The sequence below is a fragment of the Gopherus evgoodei genome, chromosome 1 (genome assembly GCF_007399415.2).
Source record: "Gopherus evgoodei ecotype Sinaloan lineage chromosome 1, rGopEvg1_v1.p, whole genome shotgun sequence".
Classification (NCBI taxonomy): Eukaryota; Metazoa; Chordata; order Testudines; family Testudinidae; genus Gopherus; species Gopherus evgoodei.
In genome coordinates, this window is record NC_044322.1 from 10869311 (window position 1) to 10894111 (window position 24801).

The 24801-nt window shown below is 46.4% G+C and overlaps 1 protein-coding gene across 1 annotated transcript in view; it reads left to right on the plus strand.

Moving 5' to 3' along the window:
• MYO7A (myosin VIIA) overlaps positions 1-24801 on the plus strand; it is a 192737-nt gene that overhangs the window by 108763 nt on the left and 59173 nt on the right. The window contains 8 exon segments of the mRNA XM_030557917.1: positions 1047-1064; positions 1067-1122; positions 1973-2092; positions 5240-5382; positions 5727-5937; positions 6652-6787; positions 9378-9484; positions 22501-22638. Of these exon segments, the coding sequence (XP_030413777.1) occupies positions 1047-1064; positions 1067-1122; positions 1973-2092; positions 5240-5382; positions 5727-5937; positions 6652-6787; positions 9378-9484; positions 22501-22638 (929 nt within the window).

A 24801-nucleotide genomic window follows, 5' to 3' on the forward strand; every position in this document is an offset into this window, starting at 1 on the left:
CAGTTAGAGTGAAGCACGCTGGTGCGCTCTACAAATCACACCCGTGTTGTGAGGACTCTGGAGTTGCGTAGACAAGCCCACAGATCCCTGGAGAGTCGGCAGGCTGGATGAAACTGTTCGTCTGCCCGGATCCGGCCCATCGGTCGTATGTTTGACACTCCAGCCTGTTGTATTGATCCTCAGAACCCCTCTGAGGCAGGGCAGTACTGTTATCCCATTCGCCACATGAAGGACTGAGGCACGGAGAGACTAAGGGTAATACTTTAAAAAACACCTCAGCCTTATTTTCAGAAGTGACTTAGGAGCCAAAACCCAGCTGACAGTCAATGAAATTTACTCACCGGAGTACCCAAATCACTTTTGATGAGATTTAGGCTCCTAAATCAGTTAGGCATTGAGAGTCTGAGCCCTGCCACCACACCTAAATGCCTTTAAAATCTGGGCATAAGTGACTTGCCTTAGGACCAATAGGAAGTCTGTCAGAGCAGGGATTTTAACTAAGCCAAGGCTATGTGCTGACTATCAGACCATCTTTCCTCTCCTTTTTTAAGGCCCTGTTATGCCTGGCTAGCATGTGAGTGTGACAGGGGTGGTGCCTTTCCCCTACCCTGTGCTACTTTCTAAAAAGTCAGGCACTTCTGAAGCCCCTCCCCACTTTTCTGGGCAGTGGGAAGGAGGCAGGATCATGGTCTTGCTCCTCCCTCTGCATGGGCACCAATGGAATGGACCATTGCAGTTTAGGAATGAGCTTCACCCCAGGAAGGGCAAAGGGGTGTAGCAGCAAGGACCTGCATCGGAAGCTACAAAAGGAGTTTGGCCTCCTCACCTCCAGGGATGGTGCAGCTCGTCATCGTCCCCAGCTGAGCCATATGTTACAAACTCCTGATCTTATCTGTCCTTTGAGACTGACTGTGGGTGTACGGTGCGCGTGGCAGTCAGAAGGGTCAGATGCCAGCGCCTAGGCAGGGAGCGCTCCATAACCTAGATGAAAGGGACTGACCACACAGGCAGCTTCGCACGTCTTCTCTGTGACTTTCCCCATGCAGCACGGATGTATGATAACCTGGAGCCTGTGAGGTTGTTCGCTCTGCGTCGTTAATCACTGCAGCTTCATTACTGGAGGTCAGTTGCTCTTCTGTCATATTACCTTGTTTGTTTCTTCCTGGGATTGCTTATTCCTTATATTATGATAGTGCCCAGAGACCCTGATCTAATCAGGACTCATTGTGTAGGGTGCTGTGTGAACAGAGATAGAAGCAGTCTCTGCTCATGAAAGACGTAGAGAGCCCAATTGCCATTTGTGATCCAGCTGCTTTACCCTATTCTGGCAGCATAAAGTGGGTGTACACCGATTGAAACCTCTCCCTGGGGAGAACCCCAGGCATAAGAGGATTCCCCTGGTGACATATACTTGCTGGAATGGCCCACATCTTTTGTAGCTCTGACCACTGGGCTCCTGGCCCCCCGAGAGCAATGCATGAGTTAGAGCAGCCCTGAGGCTGCTTTCATTTACATCAAGGGTTGGGCGTGCACCTGGCAAGACTGAGACTACAGGGTGCTGTCAAGTTACTCAGGTGTATAAGTATTTGCAGGATCAGGCCTATGAACCCCAGGAAAAGAGGTTTTGTTGTTTTGGTGCTCTCATCACATTCCGGTTACACCTTGCACTAATGTGCAGTAGCACTTCACAGGTTAAAAGGGCTTTACAAACATGAACTAATCGATCCCTGCAAAAGCCTCTGTGGCAGAAATGAGTGGATGTTAGCCCCTGGCAGTGGCTGGGTAAACCAAGGCAGAAAGGTTGAGTGAGTTACCCAAGGGAGTGACTGTGGAGGGAGTCAGTGTCTGAGCTGAGACTGGAGCTCAGGTGTTCTTCGCTCCCAGCCTTGCGATCAGACCAGTAGACCACGTCTTTCCAAAGAGCTGTCTGTGTTCTGAATCAATCAGCTGTATGTTGTTGCACCACGCTCAGGTGGACCCTCAGGATGTGATGAACTGCCTTACTAGCCGCACAATAATCACGAGAGGAGAGACTGTCTCCACCCCGCTCAGCATGGAGCAGGCGCTGGATGTGAGGGATGCTTTTGTCAAGGTAATGCCCAATGTGCACTCATTCTGGCATTTTCTTTTTAAAACGTACACCCTCCCGTTTTCGAACTGATTTAGACTCTCCATCACTAGGAAGTTTTTTATCTCAATCGGGTCATCAGTCGCTGGGTGGGATTCTCTGGCCTGTGTTATGCAAGAGGTCAGATTAGCTCTAATGGCCCAGTCTGGCCTTGCCATCTGTGACTCCATGTTAGTGCCAGTTATGGGGAGCACATAGAGGGCTATGTCATGAGCTGAGATGCCTAAGCCAGAACCCCTGGCTTCATGAGGTTTCAGATCTGGACCTGAGCTCATCTGGATTCAAACAGCATCCAAATATAGGTCTTGGGGTCTGTCTCTGTAATGGGTTGAACCAGCACTATGAGTCTGAGCTCTTCTGAACTTCAAGGAAGTGCAACAGACCCAAACCCAAGGCCAGGTCCTTAGCTGGTGTAAAACAGAGTGGCTCCAGTGCCATCAGTCATCCCCAAAGCTGAATGTTATGCTTCAGGCTTATCTGTAGGAGTAGGTTAAAGAAAGACAGACAGCACAGAAATACTATGCTGTGAGGAGGTCTGTGTAGGCATTACAGTAGCATCAGAAAAGACACGGCACACGTGGATTCGGGGCAATGAAGGCTTGTGTTATGGTGTGAAGGAAGCAAGCTATTTGCATCACAGCATAGGGTGTACCACACAAACAGTGCCCTGATCCTTGAAGGCAAGTGTGGACCTACCCTACCCTCTAGCTCCTGGCTCAGGTACAGCAGGTCAGTTCCTTGGACGTCCTGACTGGTGCAGTGAGGATGCCCCCAAACCTGCAAAGTTCAGATCTGTCTTGATGTCCACATGGGAACTTCCTCCAGGTTTGTGGGGATTTGGATCTAAGGTTTTAGATCAGGCCCATCTCTGTGTAGTACTATCTTGGACCAGCCCTGTATCACTGGTCTACATTTTTGAGAAGTCGTCTGCTTCAGAGATAAAATGTGATATTTATTATGTATTTTGATGTGCTGAATTCAAATATGACAATTAAAACAACTGATTGGCTACTGTTCTAAGATATTTAAGTTTTTACATTTATGTCTATGTATATTGTGTAGATAGTAGAATTTAATCATAAATTGTAAACTCGGTCTTTTCATGTGTTTATGGTTGCTTGACATGATAATATTTCCCGGTCCTGTTTATGTAACACTTTAAAAATCAGCAAAAGGGTTATATAAATAGAATTTATTATGAAACAAAAGGCAAAAAACTATTATGACCATAGTTTAGGTCCTATTACAGTGTCTACTCGGCGCTTCTTGTTGTCTTTTGGATTCATTAAATGGAGCGTCGTCTTGTCACTGTCCAGCATAGTCTGCAAGCATTGATGGGCTCCATTTGCCCTGATAGCCTGCCAGGAGATTCCACTGCTGTAGTCTGGAGCCCAACAGCTCTGCCTTACTCTTGGGTAGTTCCAAATCCCTGACAAAGTCATTCAGTTCCCCTTGTGTTAGGAGGTGTGGTTCAGGGAGGAGGATGGGAGAAAATGTGGGTCCTGTGACACTGATGGTTCAGGACCAGAAGTTTCATCCTCTTCCTCTTCCTCGTCTGCTCAAGTGAGAATGATTCTGGTGCATCAGGAACCGGCAGTCCTTCTCCGTGGGGTACTGGGCGGATAGCTGATGGAATGTTTGGATAATGCACAGTGCACTTTTTCTTCTTTGACACACCTTTCCCAACTGGAGGCACCATGCAGAAGTAACAATTGCTGGTATGATCTGTTGGCTCCTCCAAATCATTGGCACTGCAAAAGGCATAGATTTCCTTTTCCTGTTCAACAACTGGCGAAGATTTGTTGCACAAGTGTTTGCCGCATTGTGTGGGGCCCACCTCTTGTCCTGATCTCCAATTTGCAGCCAAAGAAAGGTGATAGGCTTTCTTAACCATAGTGGTTATACTGTGCTTTTGTAATACAAAAGTCACTTCACCACGAACATAGCAGAAGTTATCTGCACTGTTCACACAAGTATGAGGCTCTCTGCTCACTTTGGCTAAACAGAAATGTGTCCCTTTGCAAAATCAAACACTGACAAATAAGAGAGCACGACACTGTATGATTTATAGAGCTGATATAGGGCAATTTGTTCAGCAGAGTGATGTAAGCTTCGTTATGATTGCATCATCCATGACTTCTAAGAATAACATGATGCAATTCATATCATGCATGATGCAATACCAGCTTCAGATTGCATCATTCATTGTTTTGCCTAAAAAGCAAATACTGTCCAAACCCAGTCATAGATTTGTTCACAGATCCAGTCAAAGATGTATTTTAGTCATTTCTGGTTTAATTGAGATCCCTTCCCTTTATAACTCACTTATCCTCCGCCATTCCCAAGTCAAGGGTCGTATATACTGACCCAATAGTATATCTTGAAAACTAGAGCCAATCAACAATTTTAAGCATCATTTTTGTTCTCAGTGACCCAGAATTAGTAAAGTTGGACTACATTTATTTCAGAAGCATTTTGGCTATAGAGCAGTGTATTCTATGATTATGTGACACAAAGTAATGCCGCTTTGATGCCTGCAGTCCCAGGAACGCTGAGACAACACCAGTTAACTCTGGCTGGCTGCTGCTGTGCCATTTAAGGATGCAGGGCATTACTGAGGGAGGACTTTCCTTATTTACACAGCAATGTCACATCTCTACTGGTCTGCATGTGGTGGATAGTAGTGCAGGAGAATTGTTTAGAAGTGGGGGCAGCCTGTGATAAATGTATATTTCAACTTTTGATCTCAAATAAAAATTGCATCTTGCAATGCAGACTAGAGATGGACCTGTAGCACACAGTTTGCACCCAGAGACAAGTCCACTGAAGTCTGGATGTATTCAGATCTGCGGTTTTGCACTGGGCTGTCTTTAATATAAACCTGCAAGCTGCATGTTCCTGGGCTGCAAGCTGGGCAATTGCAGCTTTCAGCCCCCTGTTCTGTGTTAATGACTGCCACTCTGAAGCAATCACCTTGCTGTGGAATGCATTCTTTGGGGGAAAGTCCGGTTTGTGGGGCTTGTACTGGAGAGGGCATGTCACCACAGGTGTCAGGCCAGCAGGGTGAACCACAGCCATGTCTCACCAAGCTCCATCTCTTTGATGATTCAGGGAATCTACGGGCGGCTTTTTGTATGGATTGTGGAGAAGATCAATGCTGCCATTTACAGGCCTCCCTCCCACGAACTACAGAGTGTCAGGAGGTCCATTGGTCTTCTTGATATCTTCGGCTTTGAGAACTTCACTGTGAACAGGTACAAATCCTGAGACGGCATTGCAGAACCCTGTCTCCAGCTGCCTGCACCTAGGGCCTGCAGTGAAACCACCTTAGTGTGAACTCTCACCAGATCTCACAGGCTAAGCAGGGGTAGCCTGGATGGGAGACTGCCAAAGGTAATATGTATGGTGCTAGGGTCTCAGCAGCTGGTGCTTTACCTTTTGAGTATTAAACTCAACCAGTGTCAATCTCACTGAGTGGCCTAAAGTGCTTGTGAGCATCCCCTAGACTAGAGGATAGGAAGCGGAGGGCGGAACAGCTAGGTGGAAATCAGGGGCATACAGTGAATCTAATCTGGTCTTGTCAACCTCATCTCCCCAGTTTCGAGCAGCTCTGCATCAACTTTGCAAATGAGAACCTGCAGCAGTTCTTCGTGCGCCACGTCTTCAAGCTGGAGCAGGAGGAGTACAACCTGGAGAACATTAACTGGCAGCACATCGAGTTCACCGACAACCAGGATGCCTTGGACATGATCGCCATCAAACCCATGAACATCATATCACTCATTGACGAGGAGAGTAAGTTCCCCAAGGTATGTTTGGGGCCAACCATTCGTCCTGGACACGCCGCCCATTTCACCTTCTGTGTCTTGGTAAACTCACTCTGAGTTTTACTATTTCAAAATTATGATACAAGTTTCACGTGAACTAGTTTTAGCCAATGGGTTGATATGGTGTCATCTGTGTGTTCAGTATTACTCTTGTGCAATTGGTCACTTCAGTCACATGGTATTGTTTCTCTTCCCTGATTGCATGACTGCAACTTTAATAACAAGTGGAGAAGCCATCCTATAAATAGCACTATATCATATCTCTACAAAGTGCATTTGTGACAGCTGTCTTCTTGGCTGACTCACCAGAGACCGAACCAGAGCTAAAAGCACAGGTCAGAGAAAGAGCCGACGCTGTCTAGGTGTGGCTGTAACAGACTTTTATTGTCTGCGGATCAGGCACAAAGGGGTTTAGGTTCCGTTGCCTTTACTGGCATCTCAAGTTTTCTTTCACTGTTTGTCACTGTTGCAACCAAACTCGTATTTATGGTGGTGAGTGTGTACGTACAACAGCCTTGCTAGGGAAGTGTGTGGTCAGATTGTTTTTATTTTAAATTCCCCTGTCTCATGTTTTCTCCCCATGTATCTCTTATTGAAACAAACTCTTATCCCATTGCCCTAATGAAAAAGGAACACACTGATTATTTGAGAACTATTTTAATGGGACAAACATTGGCCTTTTTCTTACTTCTGCAGGGTACAGATACCACAATGCTGCACAAGCTGAATTCCCAGCACAAGCTAAACACCAACTACATCCCGCCGAAGAATAACCATGAAACCCAGTTTGGCATTAACCACTTTGCTGGTGTTGTCTACTATGAAACCAAAGGTATCTGGGATTGTGGGCTGGCGTTAGGGAGCTGCTTGGTTAGGGTAGGGGAGAGAGACAGGGCGGGTTTCCATTGTAGAACCCTCAGCTCTGTAGATGTCATTTGTTATGAGAAGGGAGCACTGAGAGGGGAGTATCCTGGATATATTCATGACGTGCTATCATTCCTCCCAGTTTGTTTCCCTTTATTTCCTTTCTTTGTGTGTGGGCCTGTGTTTAAAATGCCAGGCCAAGACCGATTTCAGCCACCTTCTGGGATTAGAAGAAAAGACCTTTGGCCTGCATTTCCACCCCTTATTGACAAAAGTTAAGCATCTAAATGCCACGCAGTGAGAATGATCATTTCTCTTTCCTCCTCTCCGTCCAGGCTTTTTTGCAGGGTGGGGTCTGCAAGTGTCTGTCCAGTGCCTAGCACCAGAATGACCTGATTCCACTTGTAGGGCCTACTGCAATGCAAATAAATAAATAAAAATAAACTGGAGAGTAATTAGTGTGGCCACCCCTTACACCAAACCCTCCAGGTGCCAGCAGCATGTGTGGTGTACTGCAGCTCAGAGACAAGCACTGTAAGTGCTTCAGCAGCTAGGGCCATGTAGGCGCTAGCCCTGGTGGGTCCCAGGAACCACTCAGACACTGCTAAGCGAAAGGGCTGGCAGGAAAGGGGAAGGTTGCAGATACCCTAGATACAGAGGCTAAAACAGTAACACTTCAAGATCAGCAACAGCAGTAAATGTGTGGGTCCCTGGGGCAATCCACTTGAGGGTCAGGGTCTCTGCGGGCCTAGTGCCTTGGGTGCCCTCTCCTGTCCAGTCTCTATTCCAGCAAACAGGAGCTCGCAGGTTTCCAGGCCAGGCTCACTTAGCGTCTCTCACTGGGGGTCCCATTGTGCTGACTCTGTCCAGCTGTTGCTGCTTCCCCATAAGTCCCACTCGGACCTGCACCCAGCTCTGATGTTCAGCACTCACAGCCTGTTCCACACACGGCTCTGTGCACGGCTCCTGGGGCTTCTCTCCAGCTCGCTACTGCCATGCGGCTCCCGCTCACAACAGAGCCCAGCCACGTTCTGCTTCAGCACCTTTCCCCCTTAGCGGCGTGGGGAAAAGAAAGCACAGGGGGTAGGGGGCTGATGGGAGTCACAGGAGGCTTCAGTTGCTTTCAGAAAAAAACAAAAAATTAAAGTATTTTTTTTTTTAAACTAAAATCCTTAAAAGTAACCTCTTCCTTCTGACCATAGCTGAGGTTGGGTTTGATGGCCAGGAGTTCCAACGTTTTTGCTAAAGCATTTCAGAGTAGGCCCATTTGTACAGTGAGTGGATGGACTGAGTAGCACTAGCGTATATGGCTGTAAGTGTGCTTCTTGACTGACCGCTTTGGGCTGGATTTTCAAAACGTCCTGTGTGATGCAGGACTTTTGTGCTCTGTCGTTTATTTATGCGAATGACACAGTTGCATGCCTGAGCCCAGTTTGCCCATTAATGCCAACACGAGTGGCTGAAGTGTATGGAAATTGTCGTTTGCACATGGAGGTAAATGCCCTGTGCTTACAAAGGATGTGTTCTTAACCCAGGTTTGCTAACCCCCATTAACCAACATGGGTTAAAATAGCAGTGAAGACGCAGCAACTCTGCTCTGAACTCGGGTTATAGATGAGTCTAGGGTTGAATTTGAGCTGCTAACCTGAGTGAAATGCCAGGTTGCCATGTCTTTGCTGCTATTTTAACCCCAGTTAAAGGGCTTGAGTGAAAAACACACCTTTTTTTTGCAGCGTAGACATACCCAAAGTTATGCATGCACAAGGAGTCTCATAGTCTCTTCAACTCAGCCTCACACCATGTCTGCCTCTCTTCCTTCCTTCTCTCCCTCTTCTTCCCTGATCTGCCCCCCTCACCTTTCTCCCTTCCAATGTCTTTCCATTTAGCTGATCCCTCCCTAATTAAACCCACCTGAAAACCCAGTTATGGCACTAACATAGTTTGCCACCATCACATCATTCACTGTCCACTCAGTGTGCCTAGCACAATGGGACCGCATCCTCAGCTGGTCCCTAAGCACCACCGTAATTGTGATTATAATTAATAATAATAAGAAAGGGAAGCTGAGGGTCAAATTTTCATTGGCACTTCATGATCCTTAAGGGCTCAATCCAAAGCTTGTTGAAGTCAAGAGAGAGACTGTCATTGACAGAACAAGGAGCAATGGTCTCAAGTTGCAGTGGGGGAGGTCTAGGTTGGATATTGGGAAACACTATTTCTCTACGAGGGTGGTGAAGCACTAGGATGGGTTACCTAGGGAGGTGGTGGAATCTCCTTGCTTAGTGGTTTTTAAGGCCCGGATTGACAAAGCTCCGGCTGGGATGATTTAGTTGGGGATTGGTCCTGCTTTGAGCAGGGGGTTGGACTAGATGACCTCCCAAGGCCTCTTCCAACCCTGATATTCTATGATTCTATGACTCCAACGGGCTTTGGATCAAGCCGTAGGTGTCTGCAATACAAGCAGGCTGCAAAGTGACTGAACAGCTGGCTGCAGGGCATACGTTAGCTTGTGTTTCACTCTGCCACCTAACACACATGTTGCTCCTTTGTTTCTGTAGGGTTTTTGGAGAAAAACAGGGACACCCTTCATGGAGACATCATTCAGCTGGTCCATTCCTCGAAAAACAAATTTATCAAGCAAATCTTCCAAGCGGACGTGGCTATGGTAACCCGCCTAGGAAGATACTTAATTGTCCGGTCTCATGTGGTGGAGATTCCTGGGTGGAGAGGGAGAATTTGCAAGGAAACCTACAGGGGTTGATACTATGTGTTGCATACTCCAAACCCTTTTTTTTAATGGATTAATGCAATATTAGCATGGCATCCTAGATATATTCACTCTAATAGTCCAGCTCAGCAGAACCATTCATAAAATATTGTTATCTAGCTCATCATCTAGATAAAGCTGTGATTGGCACAATAGGTATTAATTATTTTTATTATTTTATTTTATTCTACAAATATGAAAGATCTATAGATAGCTAATGCTGCATAGCAGACCAGATATCCAAAAAACAAAACCAAATCTCTGCTCTGAACTTTAAAGTCTGAGGTCACAGACGGATCCATAACAGTTACCATTCAGAGCAGCAGTGAAATGACACCATAGCTAGATATGCCAAGGAAGCACTGTTGGGGGAGGGCGGGGGGCCTGGCGAGAATTGTGGGTCTCCAAAGAATGGAAGTGGAGAGACAAGTCACCATATCTACTTTTCCTAAAGGTAAACTATAAAGCTTACATTCCCAGAACATGGTCTACAGAGAGAGAATATAATGTATTCACTCCATACAAACCACAGTTGTCATGGTATAATTCCCCACTCTGAACCTTAGCATCCAAAAGATGGGGTACCAGCATGAATTCCTCTAAGCTCAATTACCAGCTTAGTACTTGTAGCGCTGCCACCAACCAGGAATTCCAGTGCCTGGTACACTCTGGTCCCCCCAAAACCTTGCCCGGGGACCCCCAAGACCCAGACCCTCTGGATCTTAACACAAGGAAAGTAAACCCTTTCCCTCACTGTTGCCTCTCCCAGACTTCCCCTCCCTGGGTTACCCTGGAAGATCACTGTGATTCAAACTCCTTGAATCTTAAAACAGAGAGGAAAATCCACCTCCCCCCCTCCTTCTCTCTCCCCCTCCTACACTATCCCTGAGAGAGAAAGTAATCCTAACACAGAGAGAAATTAACCTTTCTCTCCACCTTCCCTCCTTTCTCCCCACCAATTCCCTGGTGGATACAGACCCAGTCCCCTGGGGTCTCACCAGAATAAAAAAACAATCAGGTTCCTAAACAAGAAAAACTTTTAATTAAAGAAAGAAAAAACAGTAAAAATTATCTTTGTAAATTTAAGATGGAATATGTTACAGGGTCTTTCAGCTATAGACACTAGGAATACCCTCCCAGCCTAAGTATACAAGTACAAATTAAAATCCTTTCAGCAAAATACCAATTTGAACTCCTTCCAGCCAAATACACATTTGCAAATAAAGAAAACAAACATAAGCCTAACTCGCCTTATCTACCTAGTACTTACTATTTTGAATCTATAAGAACCTGTATCGGAGAGATTGGACAGAAACCTGGTTGCACGTCTGGTCACTCTCAGAACCCAGAGAGAACAACAACCAAACACTAACAGCACACACAAAAACTTTCCTCCCTCAAGATTTGAAAGTATCCTGTCCCCTGATTGGCCTTCTGATCAAGTGACAGCCAGGCTCACTGATCTTGTTAACCCTTTACAGGCAAAAAAGATATGAAGTACTTCTGTTCTATTAACTCTTACTTATCTGTTTATGACAACAGTGCTAATGGGTTGGTTGTTAAGGTTGTGAGGGGAAGCATTGAAGAGTTGGAACTTCCTAATGTGGAGGTTGAAGACACAACCTTAACTCCTGTTAGTATGCGTCACTGCGACACAGGCTTTACTTATGGGATCATAGACTATGTCTCAAACAATACTATGTGAGATACTCAGCTTGCTCAAGAAAAAATGTATCTACAATCCCCAGAGACGTTACTGGGAGCTCAACAACTCTGCGACCCAAAGTAAAGGAAAAACTCCTTTTTATGATTATTATTGGCTTTTGATATGTAAAATGTACAGCCCTTGTCATTGGACGTCTACACGTATATTCCCTGTGGGCAAATCCTGCAATCCAAAACCACAGCACAGCAGAAGATTTAGGGATAACATTTTCAAGAGCAACTAAGGACCAGATTTTTAAAGGACCAAATTTAGGTGCCAAACGATGCAGGTAGGTGCCTAGTGGGGATTTTCAACAGCGCCTAGAGGCCTAACTCCCATTGGTTTCAATGGATTTTAGGTGCCTAGACCCTTCTGAAAATCCCACTAGGCACCTAGCTGCATCTTTAGACACCTAAACAGATTAGATGCCTAACTCCAGTTGATCTCTGTGGGAATTAGGTGCTTAAGAAGTTTAGGCACTTTTAAAGATCTCACTGTAAGTGCCTAGCTCACTTTTGAAAATGGAATTGAGGCTCTTAAGTTATCTAGGCAGTTCTGAAAGATTTGCCCTTAGCCCTTAAAACTCTGTTCTGCTCCCACTGAAATCAACAGCAAAGCTCCCATTGACTTCAGGGGAGCAGCATCAAGAATATAGGTTCTGATTCAGTTAGGTCTGAAGAAAATGTCTGACTTTCAGCACATGATTAGCCCGACTGACCTTGATGAGACCACTCATGTACTTAAAGCAACACATGTGTGTAAGTACCTTGCTGTGTTTTCCTTTCTTATTTTTGTTCTTTGTTTCATTTTTTTATCATCCTCAAAAACTTGGCAGTTCACCTTGGAGATGATTCTTGCTTCTTTGGGGGTCGGGAGGCAGCATGAATTTAAACTTTCATAATCCATAGGATCAATAAAACAGGTCCTTTCAGGCTTACACAGCTGTCCAGACTTCTTCAGTGACACATTTAGCCAGCTGTCACCCCCTAAATTCCAGCCCACACTCTTCAGCAAATTTTAAACGAAGTACTGGTGATCCTTTTCAGCAGAGTTGAGCTGCATGCACAAGCTTGGCATTGTCTCAAATGTAAGAACAGAGAACTTTTAGAGCATCAAGTGACTTTCTTGAAAAAAACCCTTCTGGGGTAGTTTTAGCTTCCTGTGGTGGTGGTAACCCTTCTCTGAATCTGTCCCTGGTATCAGTCTCTGCTCTCTGGTATTTTAATGATCACTGCTCTTGGCTTTTTTGGAGTAAGGGTTTGCCGGCATTGCAAATTAAAGTGTAAAGGTAGCACAGGTTGGCAGACCTGCCCTTGCATTAATATGGCCAGCGAGAGCAAAAATAATGTAGAAATGGGGTATGGGCTTCCGTGGAGGCTAGCTGGCTGAATAGAAGCCTACCAGATACCCTGGGTACGTGCTCAGGGTGCTAGTCTGGGCCAAGGTTCTCTGCTATTGTTACCCATGCTAATGAGATCAGAGCTAGCACAGGTATGCCCAGCTGAGCTACAATTGCACCTGAATTTGTGATGCAGACATACTCTAGGAGATTTGAAAACACTTGTCTCATATGGGACTGGAAGAGGAGAAATTGTTGCATTACAGCCAGAGACGACCCCTGCCTGCCTGGGCATTGTGAGGGCAGCCGGCCTCAGCAGTGTTGCTGTGCATGTTTGGTCTGTGTGAGCATGCCCAGTACAAGCCAAGCAGCAAATCTGGGATGGCACATGATCCCACATGCCCCCCTTTCCCTATTGCAGCCCACCTAAAGTGGCCCTACATAACATAGTTTGGGAAGAAGCCTCCAATACCCAAATCCAGCTTTTGACCTTAAAAAAATCATGCAACAGAACGACAAAGAGATTAATTTTTTAATGGTTTGAACTGTCTTTGGTGGTTTCTTTCAGTTAACGTAAGTTTTTGCAATGCAGCGGAGTTGTGCACAAACAATAAAGACATGGCTGATTTGGGCTAGGATTTCCTTCTTGTGTTGCTTGCACCCCTGGTGCTGAGCACTGGTGAATCTATCTCTGAATGTACCTTCCAGAAGAGACTCATATAGGAATTGCCATAACAGATCAAGCCACTGGTCAATCAAATCTAGCATCCTGTATCCAGCAGTGACCCATTTTTGATGCTTTAGAGGGAGCTAGATAAATAATGTACCAAGCCAAATGTATTCAACCAATAATACAAAGCCGCTTACAGATGGAAACCACGACACTGCCTGGAGGTGTTACGTTTGATCAACCTAATCTCAGTGCATAGGGAACTTCTGATGCTGCAAACTGAGTATTGCTATAACCCAGTGCAACTTTAGGCCCTAATCCACCAAATGTTAATGCATGCGAGTAGCTTTATGCCCACGAGTAGTTCAGTTGCATAAAGTTATTCACTTATGTGCTTGCAGAATCGGGGCCTTTCTTTGTACAGTGTCTTTCACACAGCTCAGTCCTGCAAGGCGTTGGGTTCAGTCAGAGTTGGGGAGGTGGAGTCCCTCCCAGGGTTGCGGTCTGTACACCAAAGCATTTAGACTCATAGGCCTGGTCTACACTACGCAGTTAGGTTGACATAAGGCAGTTTACATCGACCTAAGTATGTCAGTGTACACTCTGCAGCCTTGCCCAGCCGACAGACGTGCCCTACTACACTGACATCATAACTCCACCTCAGTGGCGTAGCTAGGACAGAAAAACTGACTTTAAGGGGGCAGCAATGACAGGGGGGCCACCTCTCCCTGCAGAGGGGGATTATGATTTTGTGGGACCCTGGGCCAGGGCAAGAGAGGATCCCTCCCCACCCCTTCTTCCTACAATCCCGCCCCCCACGTACTCCTGCCGGGGAAATATGGCTGGGGTGCGGGGGCATGCCTTGTCCCCCCGGCCTGGTGTGCCTACTGGGGAGTGGGGTCTGGGAGTGGGGGCTTGTCCCACTCAGTGCTCCTGCCAGGGAGCAGGATCAGGGCACAGTTTGGGTGGGTATGGATGCTAAGTGGGTGCTAACTAAGTGGGGCTTATATCGGTTTAGTTAGGGCAACGCAGAGTCTGTGCAGACACTACGTTACTTACATCGGCTGTTGGCTCTCTTGGCAAGAAAACTGGGCTGCTAGAGCCTGGCTGCCCCAGCTTCTTGCTCAGGGAGTTGAGATGCCCGGGAGGCTGTCCCCCACTCCCAGTGGGGAAAGGAGAGGTGAGAGTCTGGGGGGCAGCTGGGCTCCCAGCAGGCAGCTGCGTGGAGCTGAGAGCCCTGGCTCTCAGTCCTCCACACTGCCCCTCTTCAGTCAGTGAAGGTGCTCCTGGTGAAGGACGGCATCACCCATGGAAGGAAGGTAGTGTTGCCATCAGCTGTAACAAAACTCTATATTAAACATTCTGGCTGAAGGAGAGCAGATGTGTTTCTTAGCAGGGTTTGAAAAGGGATGGAGAATAAATGATACGGAGAGAGGCAGGAAGGTTGTTCCAGGTGGCAGGAGCTGCGGGATGAATGCCCTTTCATCAACAGTAGTGAGAAAGTGGTGAGAAGGCCAGTGCTTAGATAAGTGGAAGGAGAGAGGATGGAAATAGACAAGGTCCTAAGAATTATTGTATTATTCTGTGAGGTGTGAGTGGTGCCAAATCACAAGGACTGACAGAAAACTCAGAACTCCCCTCTTAGTTATTGCTTCTTTTCACTTTTTTTCTATTCTCTGTCTCTCTTTTTTGCCTTTGCTTCTTATAGTTTCTCTGTGGCTATGCATCCAGCACTTTTGGCCAGTCACCAGCACCCACTCCAAAGGTAAAATAAATACATGAGTTCCTCTTTGAATGTTCACTTCTCTTTGATAAATACTATGTTCTTGCTGGTTCACTCGTTCCCCTGTGTTGTTTGGGATGGACCTGTTACAGTTGTCCATCTTGTTCACAGACTCTGCTTAGGATTTGTTCAGTAGATACAGAAATATGAGCCATTGTGTGTGTTTGCTAGATTCAACCCAGTAAGGCTGAGGTTCTGCAGAGGACCCAGGGATGATGGAAAGCCAGTTTGGATAAAGTCATAGCCAGCCCACACTCCCGAAACTGAAATCTTTTTTGAGATTGGAATAAATTATGGTTAATTTTAATTGAACTTGGTAGGCTAGATCCTTGGCTGGCCTAAATCAGTGTAGCTTTGTTGACTTTAGTGGAACAACACTGATTTGCGCCAATTGAAGATGTGGGCCAGGTCCATTTTCACACAACTCAGCCCTTCAGAGTTTCATTTGGAAGAAGGGGGAGGGGATTGATTATATTGGCAGCTCAGTTGGAAGTACGGCTATTCTGACGAGCGGGCTTATTCTAAGGATAGCTCAAGCTGACCCCAGAGAATCAGATACCGTAAGTATTAAACTTTTGGGTGCTTATCCAAACTGGAGCTCTAAACCTTTCAGAGGTCCTTCCAAACTAACCTTTAGACTTCGCTCTGGTTCTGATAGCTTTCCAATCCTTCCCTGCTTCTTGTCTGGCTATAGTGTAGCATATAGTATAATAGAGAATAACATTTGTGGTGCTAGAATTGTGGTTGTGTCAGCATTTCCTCGACAATCCTCTGAAATCAGGAGGGTTATATTAGAGATGTGCCTGACTTGCAAAATTCAGATCCAGATGTGGATCTGAATTTTAACCTCTCCCAACTCTGCAACATTCCAGGGTGGCTGAATTTGGAATTCCAGTGTGGGCGCTCATGAACAGAGGCCCTGATGTTAAAAAAGAAAAAATTCACAGCCAGATTTTGAAACCAAACTTCTTTCTTTCTGCTCTCCAAGTTCCAGGGCATGTGGGTTGCAGTGTCATTTGGGCCCATCTCTAGTTTTAGAACTTTGCTACACACCAAACAATCCCTTCTAGGCCGAAATGTGATGGGTTCTAAACACAAGAAAGAGTTAATGTGGAAAATGTTTTAGAAATGCAGCTGCCCAGTTTGAGTTTGAGGAAAACAACGGGACAAACAGGTTTTACCAACTTACTCCGTTTTTCGGCTCTCTTCTGGCTTAGAATAACTTGATCTTTGAAAAATAATGAATTAAAATAGTAATTGTTAAGCACAACGTCAAATGGTGGAATGGTCATATGGGAGCATATTTTCAGTCGGTGCTGATATTGATGATTTGTGTGACAGAGATCCCAGAGTGACAATAATACTTAGCACTACTAAGTAGAGTTCTGTATCCTTCAATCTCAAAGCTCTTTCAAAGATTGTAAGCTGTTTGGGGCAGTGACCATCTCTTCATTTGATGTCTGTACAGTACCTAGCATAATGGGCCCCTGATCCTTGACTGGAACCCCGAAGGACATACCACAATCATTTTTTTAATAATAAAGAAGGGTAAGAATCACTGACCCCAAATTTCAAATGGGGAAACTGAGGTACCAAGAAGCAATATGGTCTAGTGAATACAGCACTGGACACTGACTTGGGTGACCTAAGTTCTGTTCTGGACTCTGGCACTGACCTGTGTGTAACCTTGAACAAATCACTTTGCCTCCCTGTGACTTGGTTTCCCCTTCCACCCTTTCTCAGTTTGGTCATTTGGATTGTAAGTGCTACATGGCAGGGTCTGTCTCTTACCTCACCTAGCACAATGTGCTGTGTTAGTACTAATCATAATAGCAAGCAGTGAAATGACTTGCCCAACACATGAGCTCAATGGCTGAGCTGGGAACAGAACCCAGCTCTTGGCACTCTGTTCTGTGGGCCTCATTGGTTCCCTCTCTCACTACTTACAGAGACGTATGTATGTAGCAAAATATACGGTAAAACAGTAGTTTGCAACCTGGAGGTCCACAGACTATGTCTAAGATTTCCAAAGGGGTCTGCACTTCCTTTTGAAATGTTTTAAGGGGTCCTCAAATGAAAAAAGGTTGACAACCCTGCTGTAAGACAATGGTACAGAATCAATATGATCCCTCAGTGCACATCCTTGTCTCCTGAAAAACAGGATCCTTCACAAGCTTCAGGGAGCAGGCGAAAGATGTTTTTTTTCTATCACAAGCTCAACACTCTGCTTAGTTACCCCAGCTGCTCATAGCCATGTAGATGCTTCCCTATTTAGTGAACTCCTTTCATTCCTGAAATAGACAAACCCTTTCTTAGAAGGAAGATTCGCTCGCCTGGAACCTCAGCCTGCCACGTGTCTAGTGTTGCCGATGGCGTGTGTGTCTCTGTTCTTCTCTGCCTTCACTTTCATTAACCCTGGTGTTCTACGAGTGCAGATCCTCTTCCTCTTTGAAGAATTTCACTCTTGCTGCGAGGCATTCAGGGCCTCCCACTGCACTCCTTGCACACCCAGAACTCCAAGGGAAGTCAGTGAGAGTTAAGGCTACTGAAGCACTGTCAGGTTGCACCCACACCCTATGGCTTGGCATTCATTCACAATGTGTCTCCTTTCGCTTGGAGCTTCGGTGGCATGGGGCTGGTGTCAGCTTAGGACCGGTGCATCTCTTGAACGCTGTAAAGGCAAAAAGCACCGTGCCTGCCAGAGCAATGGGCTAGTAACAGTCCTCGCTGTGCAAAGGAATGATGCCCAGGTGCGCCAGCGAGGGCGGTCTCTACCCATATGCAAAGTATGCAGCTGCGCAGGGCACTAGCAGCTGCATGCTGCTCCAGCCCCTGCTCTGCCTCTTCCCCATGGCCCCCGCCCCTGCTCCGTCCCTGCCCCACCTCTTCCTGCCCCTGCTCTGTCCCAGTCCCGCCACCATTCCCCTGTAGGGTGACCAGATGTCCCGATTTTGGGGTCTTTTTCTTATATAGGCTCCTATTACCCCCCACCCCCAGTCCCGATTTCTCACATTTGCTGTCTGGTCACCCTGCTCCCCTGAGGACTGCAGCCAGGCCCGACCCCGCTCTCACCGGTGGCGGTAAGTGCAGCGACCCGGCCCCAGCCCGCTCTGCTCCCCGGGCTCCCAGCCGTGTTGCCGGCAAGTTCTGGAGGGCGGTTCCCCCCTGCCCCCAAGACTGGTAGCCAAGGGAGCAGAGCAGATCGGGCTGGGGCCGGGTTACTCCACTTTCTGCCACCTCGTGAGTGTGGGGTCGGGCCTGGCCAGCAGGAGGTGGAGCAATCTGGCCCCAGCCCACTCTGCTCCTCTGGCTCGTGGTTGGGGACGGTTTCCCCCCTGCCCCTCCCTGCGGAGGCCTAGGGCCAGCCCCTTATGGAGGCTGGGGGCCCCACACAGCCCCGCGGGGGAGCTGCGTAGGGTACCAAAATGGCTAGAGACGGCCCTAGCTCCAGCCTTGACCATTGCTACGGGATGCAGGCAGCCAACGCTGGGCAGAAGCCTGTGTTGTGTAGAACCCAGGCTGATCTGAGGTGGTGGAAGGAAGTGCATCTGAAGCGCGTATGAGTGCTGTGCTGAACGCGTGCCTTCCCGCGTCTCCCTTCTGTGTCCATAGCTCCCATATACATCATCTGAGTCCCCTTGGTTTTTGTTTTTTTTCCAAAGTGAAGAAATTATTCACTTTAGGCCAGCCTAGTCTGAGAGCCAAATCAAACTTCTGTCGTGGCTGGCCATTAGGGAGGCCTACTAGCCTTCTGCTGAGATGCCATATTTATGGCATTGTCCAGAAGCCCCACTTCCAATTGGGACACATATAGTGCTGGGTGCTGTACAAACACAAGTAAAAAGATAGTCCCTGCCCCAGAGACTTTTACAGGCTAAAACTGTGAAAACTTGGAAGTATATTACAATGAGAGAACCTATGTGAATGCTGGTCTTTCCCCAAGGGATACCTTCTGACCCATGGAAGTATGTTGCTTTTGGAGCAAAGGAATTTCTTTCTCCCAAGGTGAAACTGGCACCGTCACTGCCTTAACCAGTCTTCCTGGAAGGCTCGTCTACTCCTCTTTTTGACCCCTTAGTTGAAGTAAAAGAAAAGGGCTTGATTCTCTGCTCACTGACACTGGTGTACAAAGGAATAACACCACTGAATTGAGTGGAATTACACCAGCATGAGAGGAAAGTCTGGTCCAAAGCCTTGCTTGAGGGTTTTTTGTATAATTTAATTTCTCGTACGGCTCCTGGGCCCTGGGTTTCACACTGCATTTTTCAGAGTGGCCTGTGTACACAGGTGAGACACAAAGTGTTGTGTATGCTAATGGGGGCCCTCCAGCCACTGAGCACTCTATTCTGATTGGTTGAGTTGTGGGCTACATAAGCCCTGCCTGTATATAGAGCAGTGGTTCTCAATCTATTTACCATTGTGGCCCCATCCAATACTACCTGTATGGCCCTGAGGATGTCACATGGGCCACAGCTCTCCGCTGAATGGGCCACAAGGGGCCTGCGGGCCACAGGTTGAGAATCACCGATATGGAGGCTGGAGTATTTGGAACCTAAGTTGCTTTCTGGCAGCTTGTGTTAGAACCGTGTCCCCAGTCATGCCACTGGAAGAGGCACTGAGGCCTGGAGGTGAAAGCTGCACCGTGCCCCTCCGCTGGCGACGGGATGCGTGGGAAGAGGCGGATGCTGAGGAGAAGCTGGGAAGCAATCTAGAGAGGCAGGATGGCCCCCCACCCCAGCAGCGAGCAGTCCCAGGTCCCCTGTTTTAGGAGGCCTTGGAAGGCTTCTGATGACCCCTCCGCCCCAGCAGGGCCGAACAAGGGCCTCCTGGTCAGGCCCAGATCATTGTGCTGGGAAAGGATACCTACATTCACTTCCAAAATGGGAGTTTGCTAAGCCTGGTTTCTGCCTCTGTATCTGTTTCTAACCCCTCCAGCAGCCAGCCCGCTGTGCTGCACTGGAGGTGGCCACTTACACTGAATTAGCAAAGCTGCATGATGCTGTTGATCTCAAGCAGCCCCATCCCACTGCCCTGCTGCTATCCGAGCAGTATTATCGCTGACACAACCTGTCCTCCTCAGACTCTGCTAACAGGGTATTTATCACCAACTGCACAGTACTCGCAGGGGTCCGGGTCTGTGTCTGTTGATATAAATTACACATGTTAGCAATGTATCCCTGTGTGAAGGTTTGCTGGGATAGCTAATGGCTGCTGTGCTAAACTCTCTTGTTCTGGCGTTGCTGGGTTTTTCTGCTGTGTGCATGAGCTGGGTTTGAACTGTTCACTTTCCCTTTTGGAATTCCATGATGACTTTCTGTTTTGTTGGCTGGGCTTCATTGTACAATCGCCTATGGCCAGAGCTGTGCAAAATTCCTGAGAGTTTTCCGGCGGGGTTAAAGTCTTCAATGTTGATGTCCTCCAGCAAGGTGCTGCTTGTATGTTTAGCACAGTGCCCAGAGACTTTGGTGATGGGCACTTTTAGCAACTGAGAAAAAAACATTAAATTTGGCAAATATTGCCCATGATAGTGGGGCCACTTTTTGTCTGCAGTCGCTGCTCATCAGCCAGTAAAGAACACAAAGCCTTTGGAAAAGGCATGGCAAAATCCTTTCTTTGTGGACCTCCCACCTAATCCTCTGGAATCCTCCCAAGACTGATTATCTAATGGGATGTCCATGTCCCATGGAGTTACAGTCTGATGCCCAACTCAACCGAATCCACTGGTGTTACCTACATCCTCCATAAGCGTTCTTTAAACCAGTGCTCTCCAAACGTTTTTGATCGCGCACCCCTATCAGTAAAAAATTTTTGAGCATGCACCCCCGCCGCACCGAAGGAAAAAAACCAAAAACTCGGATTCCCACCCCAACTGCCGAAGCAAAAAAAAAAACAAACCCACTCGGACTCGGGCCTGAACTGCCAAAGCAAAAAGCGCTCCTCCTGCCGCACACCCCCAAGTATCCTCTTGAACCACCCCCACTGTGGAGACCTCTGCTTTAAACATCTAGATAGCTTTTGATGTATAGTTGAACCCCATAGATCTGAATAGGACAAGGGACACACGATTTATTGCTATGATTTATCAGTGTAATCGATTCATATTGTAGGACGTAACCCAAGCACGGATAATAGTTTTCTTGATAAAAAGGATTCAGATAAACTAAATTCTGCTGCACTTTCCTGGGGATTGATCTTACAAGGCTTTCAAGACCTGCACTGTTCATAATTTTCACCAGCTAGGGAGAAGTGGCTGGCAGATGGAAATGTAATGTACACTTAGCCAGAGCCCTAAGCCTTGAACAGATTTTTTAAAACCTATCCAGCAATCGAATGGACATCCACAAAATCACCCTAACTCACCCCAGATTAAGTTGTGCCCCTCATCAGTCCAGTTAATATCCTCTTCCAAACACAGAGAAGATGCTCCCAACATGAATCCACTTAATGGATGCTGGGGAAAATAGACAGCCCTTGCCAGCATCCCCTGAAAGTCAACAAATCCATGTTCAAAAATCTTCCATGAAAATGCCCTAGTGCCATTTAAGGGCTTGATTCTGTTCCTATGGGCCTGAAGATCCAACACTCAGTAAAGATAATTGGAGTCTTGCATGACACTATCGGCAAATTACAATCCCCCTGCCGTCGGGTCAGCTGTGCTGATAGGGCAAGAGCCACTTCCTATCTGTGCGCCTAGACCCAAAGTCCACATAGCCCACCCGGAGTGTAGGGCTGTGACACCTCACTCCCCCTTGTGGTCCAAGTCTCTATTCACAGACTTTATAAACTGACTGGTTTTAAGGCCAGAAGGGATCATTAGATCTAGTCTGACTTCCTATATAATGTTTCAACGATGCAACAAGCCAGTGCAGATCATCATTTGGAGCATCAAGCAGGTCCAAGAGAAATAAAAATTATGGCCTTTTCTTTACTATGAAGCTCCCGGGTTCCTCTGCCTGGAGGTAATTCCTGCATACTGAGGGATTTCCTCTAGTCCTCACTAGGCATGCATTATGTAAGGCACCTTTGGCTGACTGCATGGTCTCATGCCACATGTACTGTCTGGAGCAGGGAGATGGAAATACACACAATTAGGCCAGAGCCTCCACTGGTATAAATAAGAGTTGTGCCAACTTCCACCAGCTAAGGAGCTGGCCCAACTCATAGCAAACTATGAATCCGAAGGCCTCATGGGGAAAAACCTCCATGTAGTTTCCAGAAATAGATGATATTTCAATTCTTCCCTTTGCTTCCTCAGCCAGTAAATCTGAACGCCATCCCTGCACCACGTTTGACACACACACACCCCCGCCCCCACTCCAGCTAGGGAGGAGGTTCCCAGTGACTTGGCTAGAGGGGAAAAGCTCTGTTATCCTTTCATTTCCTGAGACAAATATGTTGTGGTTCCACTCTCTTCCAGGGAGCAGAGACAAGGAAGCGCTCGCCGACACTCAGCAGCCAGTTCAAGCGATCTCTCGAACTGTTGATGAGAACCCTCAGTGGGTGCCAGCCCTTCTTCGTCCGCTGCATCAAACCTAATGAATATAAGAAGCCCATGGTAAGCGTTGATTCTCCCTCTTTATGTGGTGTGTTTTGAGTGTCCTTATAGAGGCAGCGTTTACATGTGGACTCAATACGAGTAAAGCTCTGGATCCATTGACGTTGATGGAGAAACTTCCATCAAGGTCCATCTGCCTGTCTAGAAACCTAACCTGTGCTCCTGACACATGCCTGCAGCCCCACTGATGTCAATGGGAACTAGTCCCATTGAAGAAGGGTTTGCAGGATCGGGTCCTTCCTTTGTAAAGCATTTTCTACAAACTGTCCCCCAAAATGTTTTACAAAATGAGGGCCTCGTCCCGGCACCCCCTTCCTCAGAAGTATAATCCTTAGAGACCCATGCTGGAGCCTCTCCCCTTTAGGAAAAGCCCTATAGATTTCCATAGAGAATTGTGGCCTTCTTATAGAATGTTTGAATGAAGCTATAGAATTCGGGAGCAGGGTTACAATTCTCTGTTCAGTTCTATGGGCAGGTTTAAGAATCCTGCAGAAATCCTCTCCTTCTGTAGGTTTGTAGGTTGATTGCTTTGGAATCCTGTTTGATTTCAATAGCACTTTTGTAATTTCACCCCTTGTTAGATCAAAATCTAAAAAGGTTCTATAGAAATTAAATAGGATTCTAAAGCAATCAACCTAATAACCTACAGAAGGAGCTCATTTTTATAGACATTTTTCATGTGAGTCAGGCTTGCTGGATTGTGTCCATAAATACAGTTAAAAGAACAGATGTTAGAGATATTGAGAGGCACAGGTGAGAGGTTAGTCATGTTTTCAGCTGTGATTTCCCAGGAGATACAAAGATGAGATGGAGAGGCCTGTTCCTGCTTTAGTGTTTTCAATCTAATGAACATATAACAGCCCATTAATCCATCGCCTTTGGCAGGCAGTTAGAATGTGTCTTTTCACCGAGCCGATTGCCCTACCAGCTGAAAGTCAAAGGAAAGAATTAGCCATTTAAAATTACTAATACGTAGTAAAACGATGATCTGTTTATTTGGGTTTGTTATGACTATTTAAAATTCATTAGTACTTTGGGGGCAAATTGCAGTTACCAGATGGAAGGGAAGAGAACACGAATACATATCCCCCAATAAAGTAAACTCTTTAGGGGCTGATCCTGCATTCTTTGCACACTCATAGTTCCCATTGAAGTCCCTAGGAGTTTTGGGTGTGCAAGGACCGCGAAGCATTGAGCTCCTCATGCTGTGTGCTGAGCATCCCCAATTCCACACTTTGTAGGGTTGGACCTAACCTTACTAAAAATCCCTATTGGTCACTAATCATTACTTATAAAACTTGAAAATAGGTTCTCTTACTTATTCCTAATTTCAATTGCTGTGTGTTATGGTTTGTCTGTGACTGGTGTCTTAGTAAGTTATGTATACACTGGACAAAATTATGCTGACTGTTACATCTCTGTCCAGATTTAGTAGCTATGGGCAGAATTTAACTCTGAATGATACCGGGGCAAAATGGCACAGAAATTCTAAAATGATAAATTTCCCTTTTTATCTATATATTTGCTGTGAACATATATGTGTGGATCTGTTGTTTGGCAAAACAAATACGATCAGACAAATATTTTGCTAGCTCTCTATGAGCAGTTTGTTCTGTCCTGGTGTTTGTTTAGTGTGTGAGTGGGAGAGACCGAAATTTAAAAAGATATACAAGTGCATTTAAATGCATATTAACCTCAAAACTTAATACTAGTGTTCGTTTATCAGCAGAGAGGAGCCCAAATCAAAACCACGTCACCCTAGAACTTGGAATGTGTTGAAAATCCGAACCTGGATCCAGATGCAAATTTAGCAAATTGTTCCAAAACCCTAGATCTGAACTCCACTGAGTTTTAGAATGATCTGGGTTTGGAATTCTGCATCTATTTAACTGCTCTGTAAGGACCAGATCTTGCAGCCCACAAATCATTCATCCCCTACTCACACCAGTAGTCACAGAGGTGTCAGTGAAACTATTCATGAGCGTGCGAATTGCAAGATTAATCCAAAAGAGAGACACAAATTGGACAGTTAATGCTAAGCTCTGTGCTGCAGGTTTGTAAGATGTATAATGTGGTTTCATACTAAAATGGGAACCTTTATTTTGGAATGAGTTTAAAAATACAGAACCAAAAAACAGATCATGGAACCTGGGGCTGTGCAGG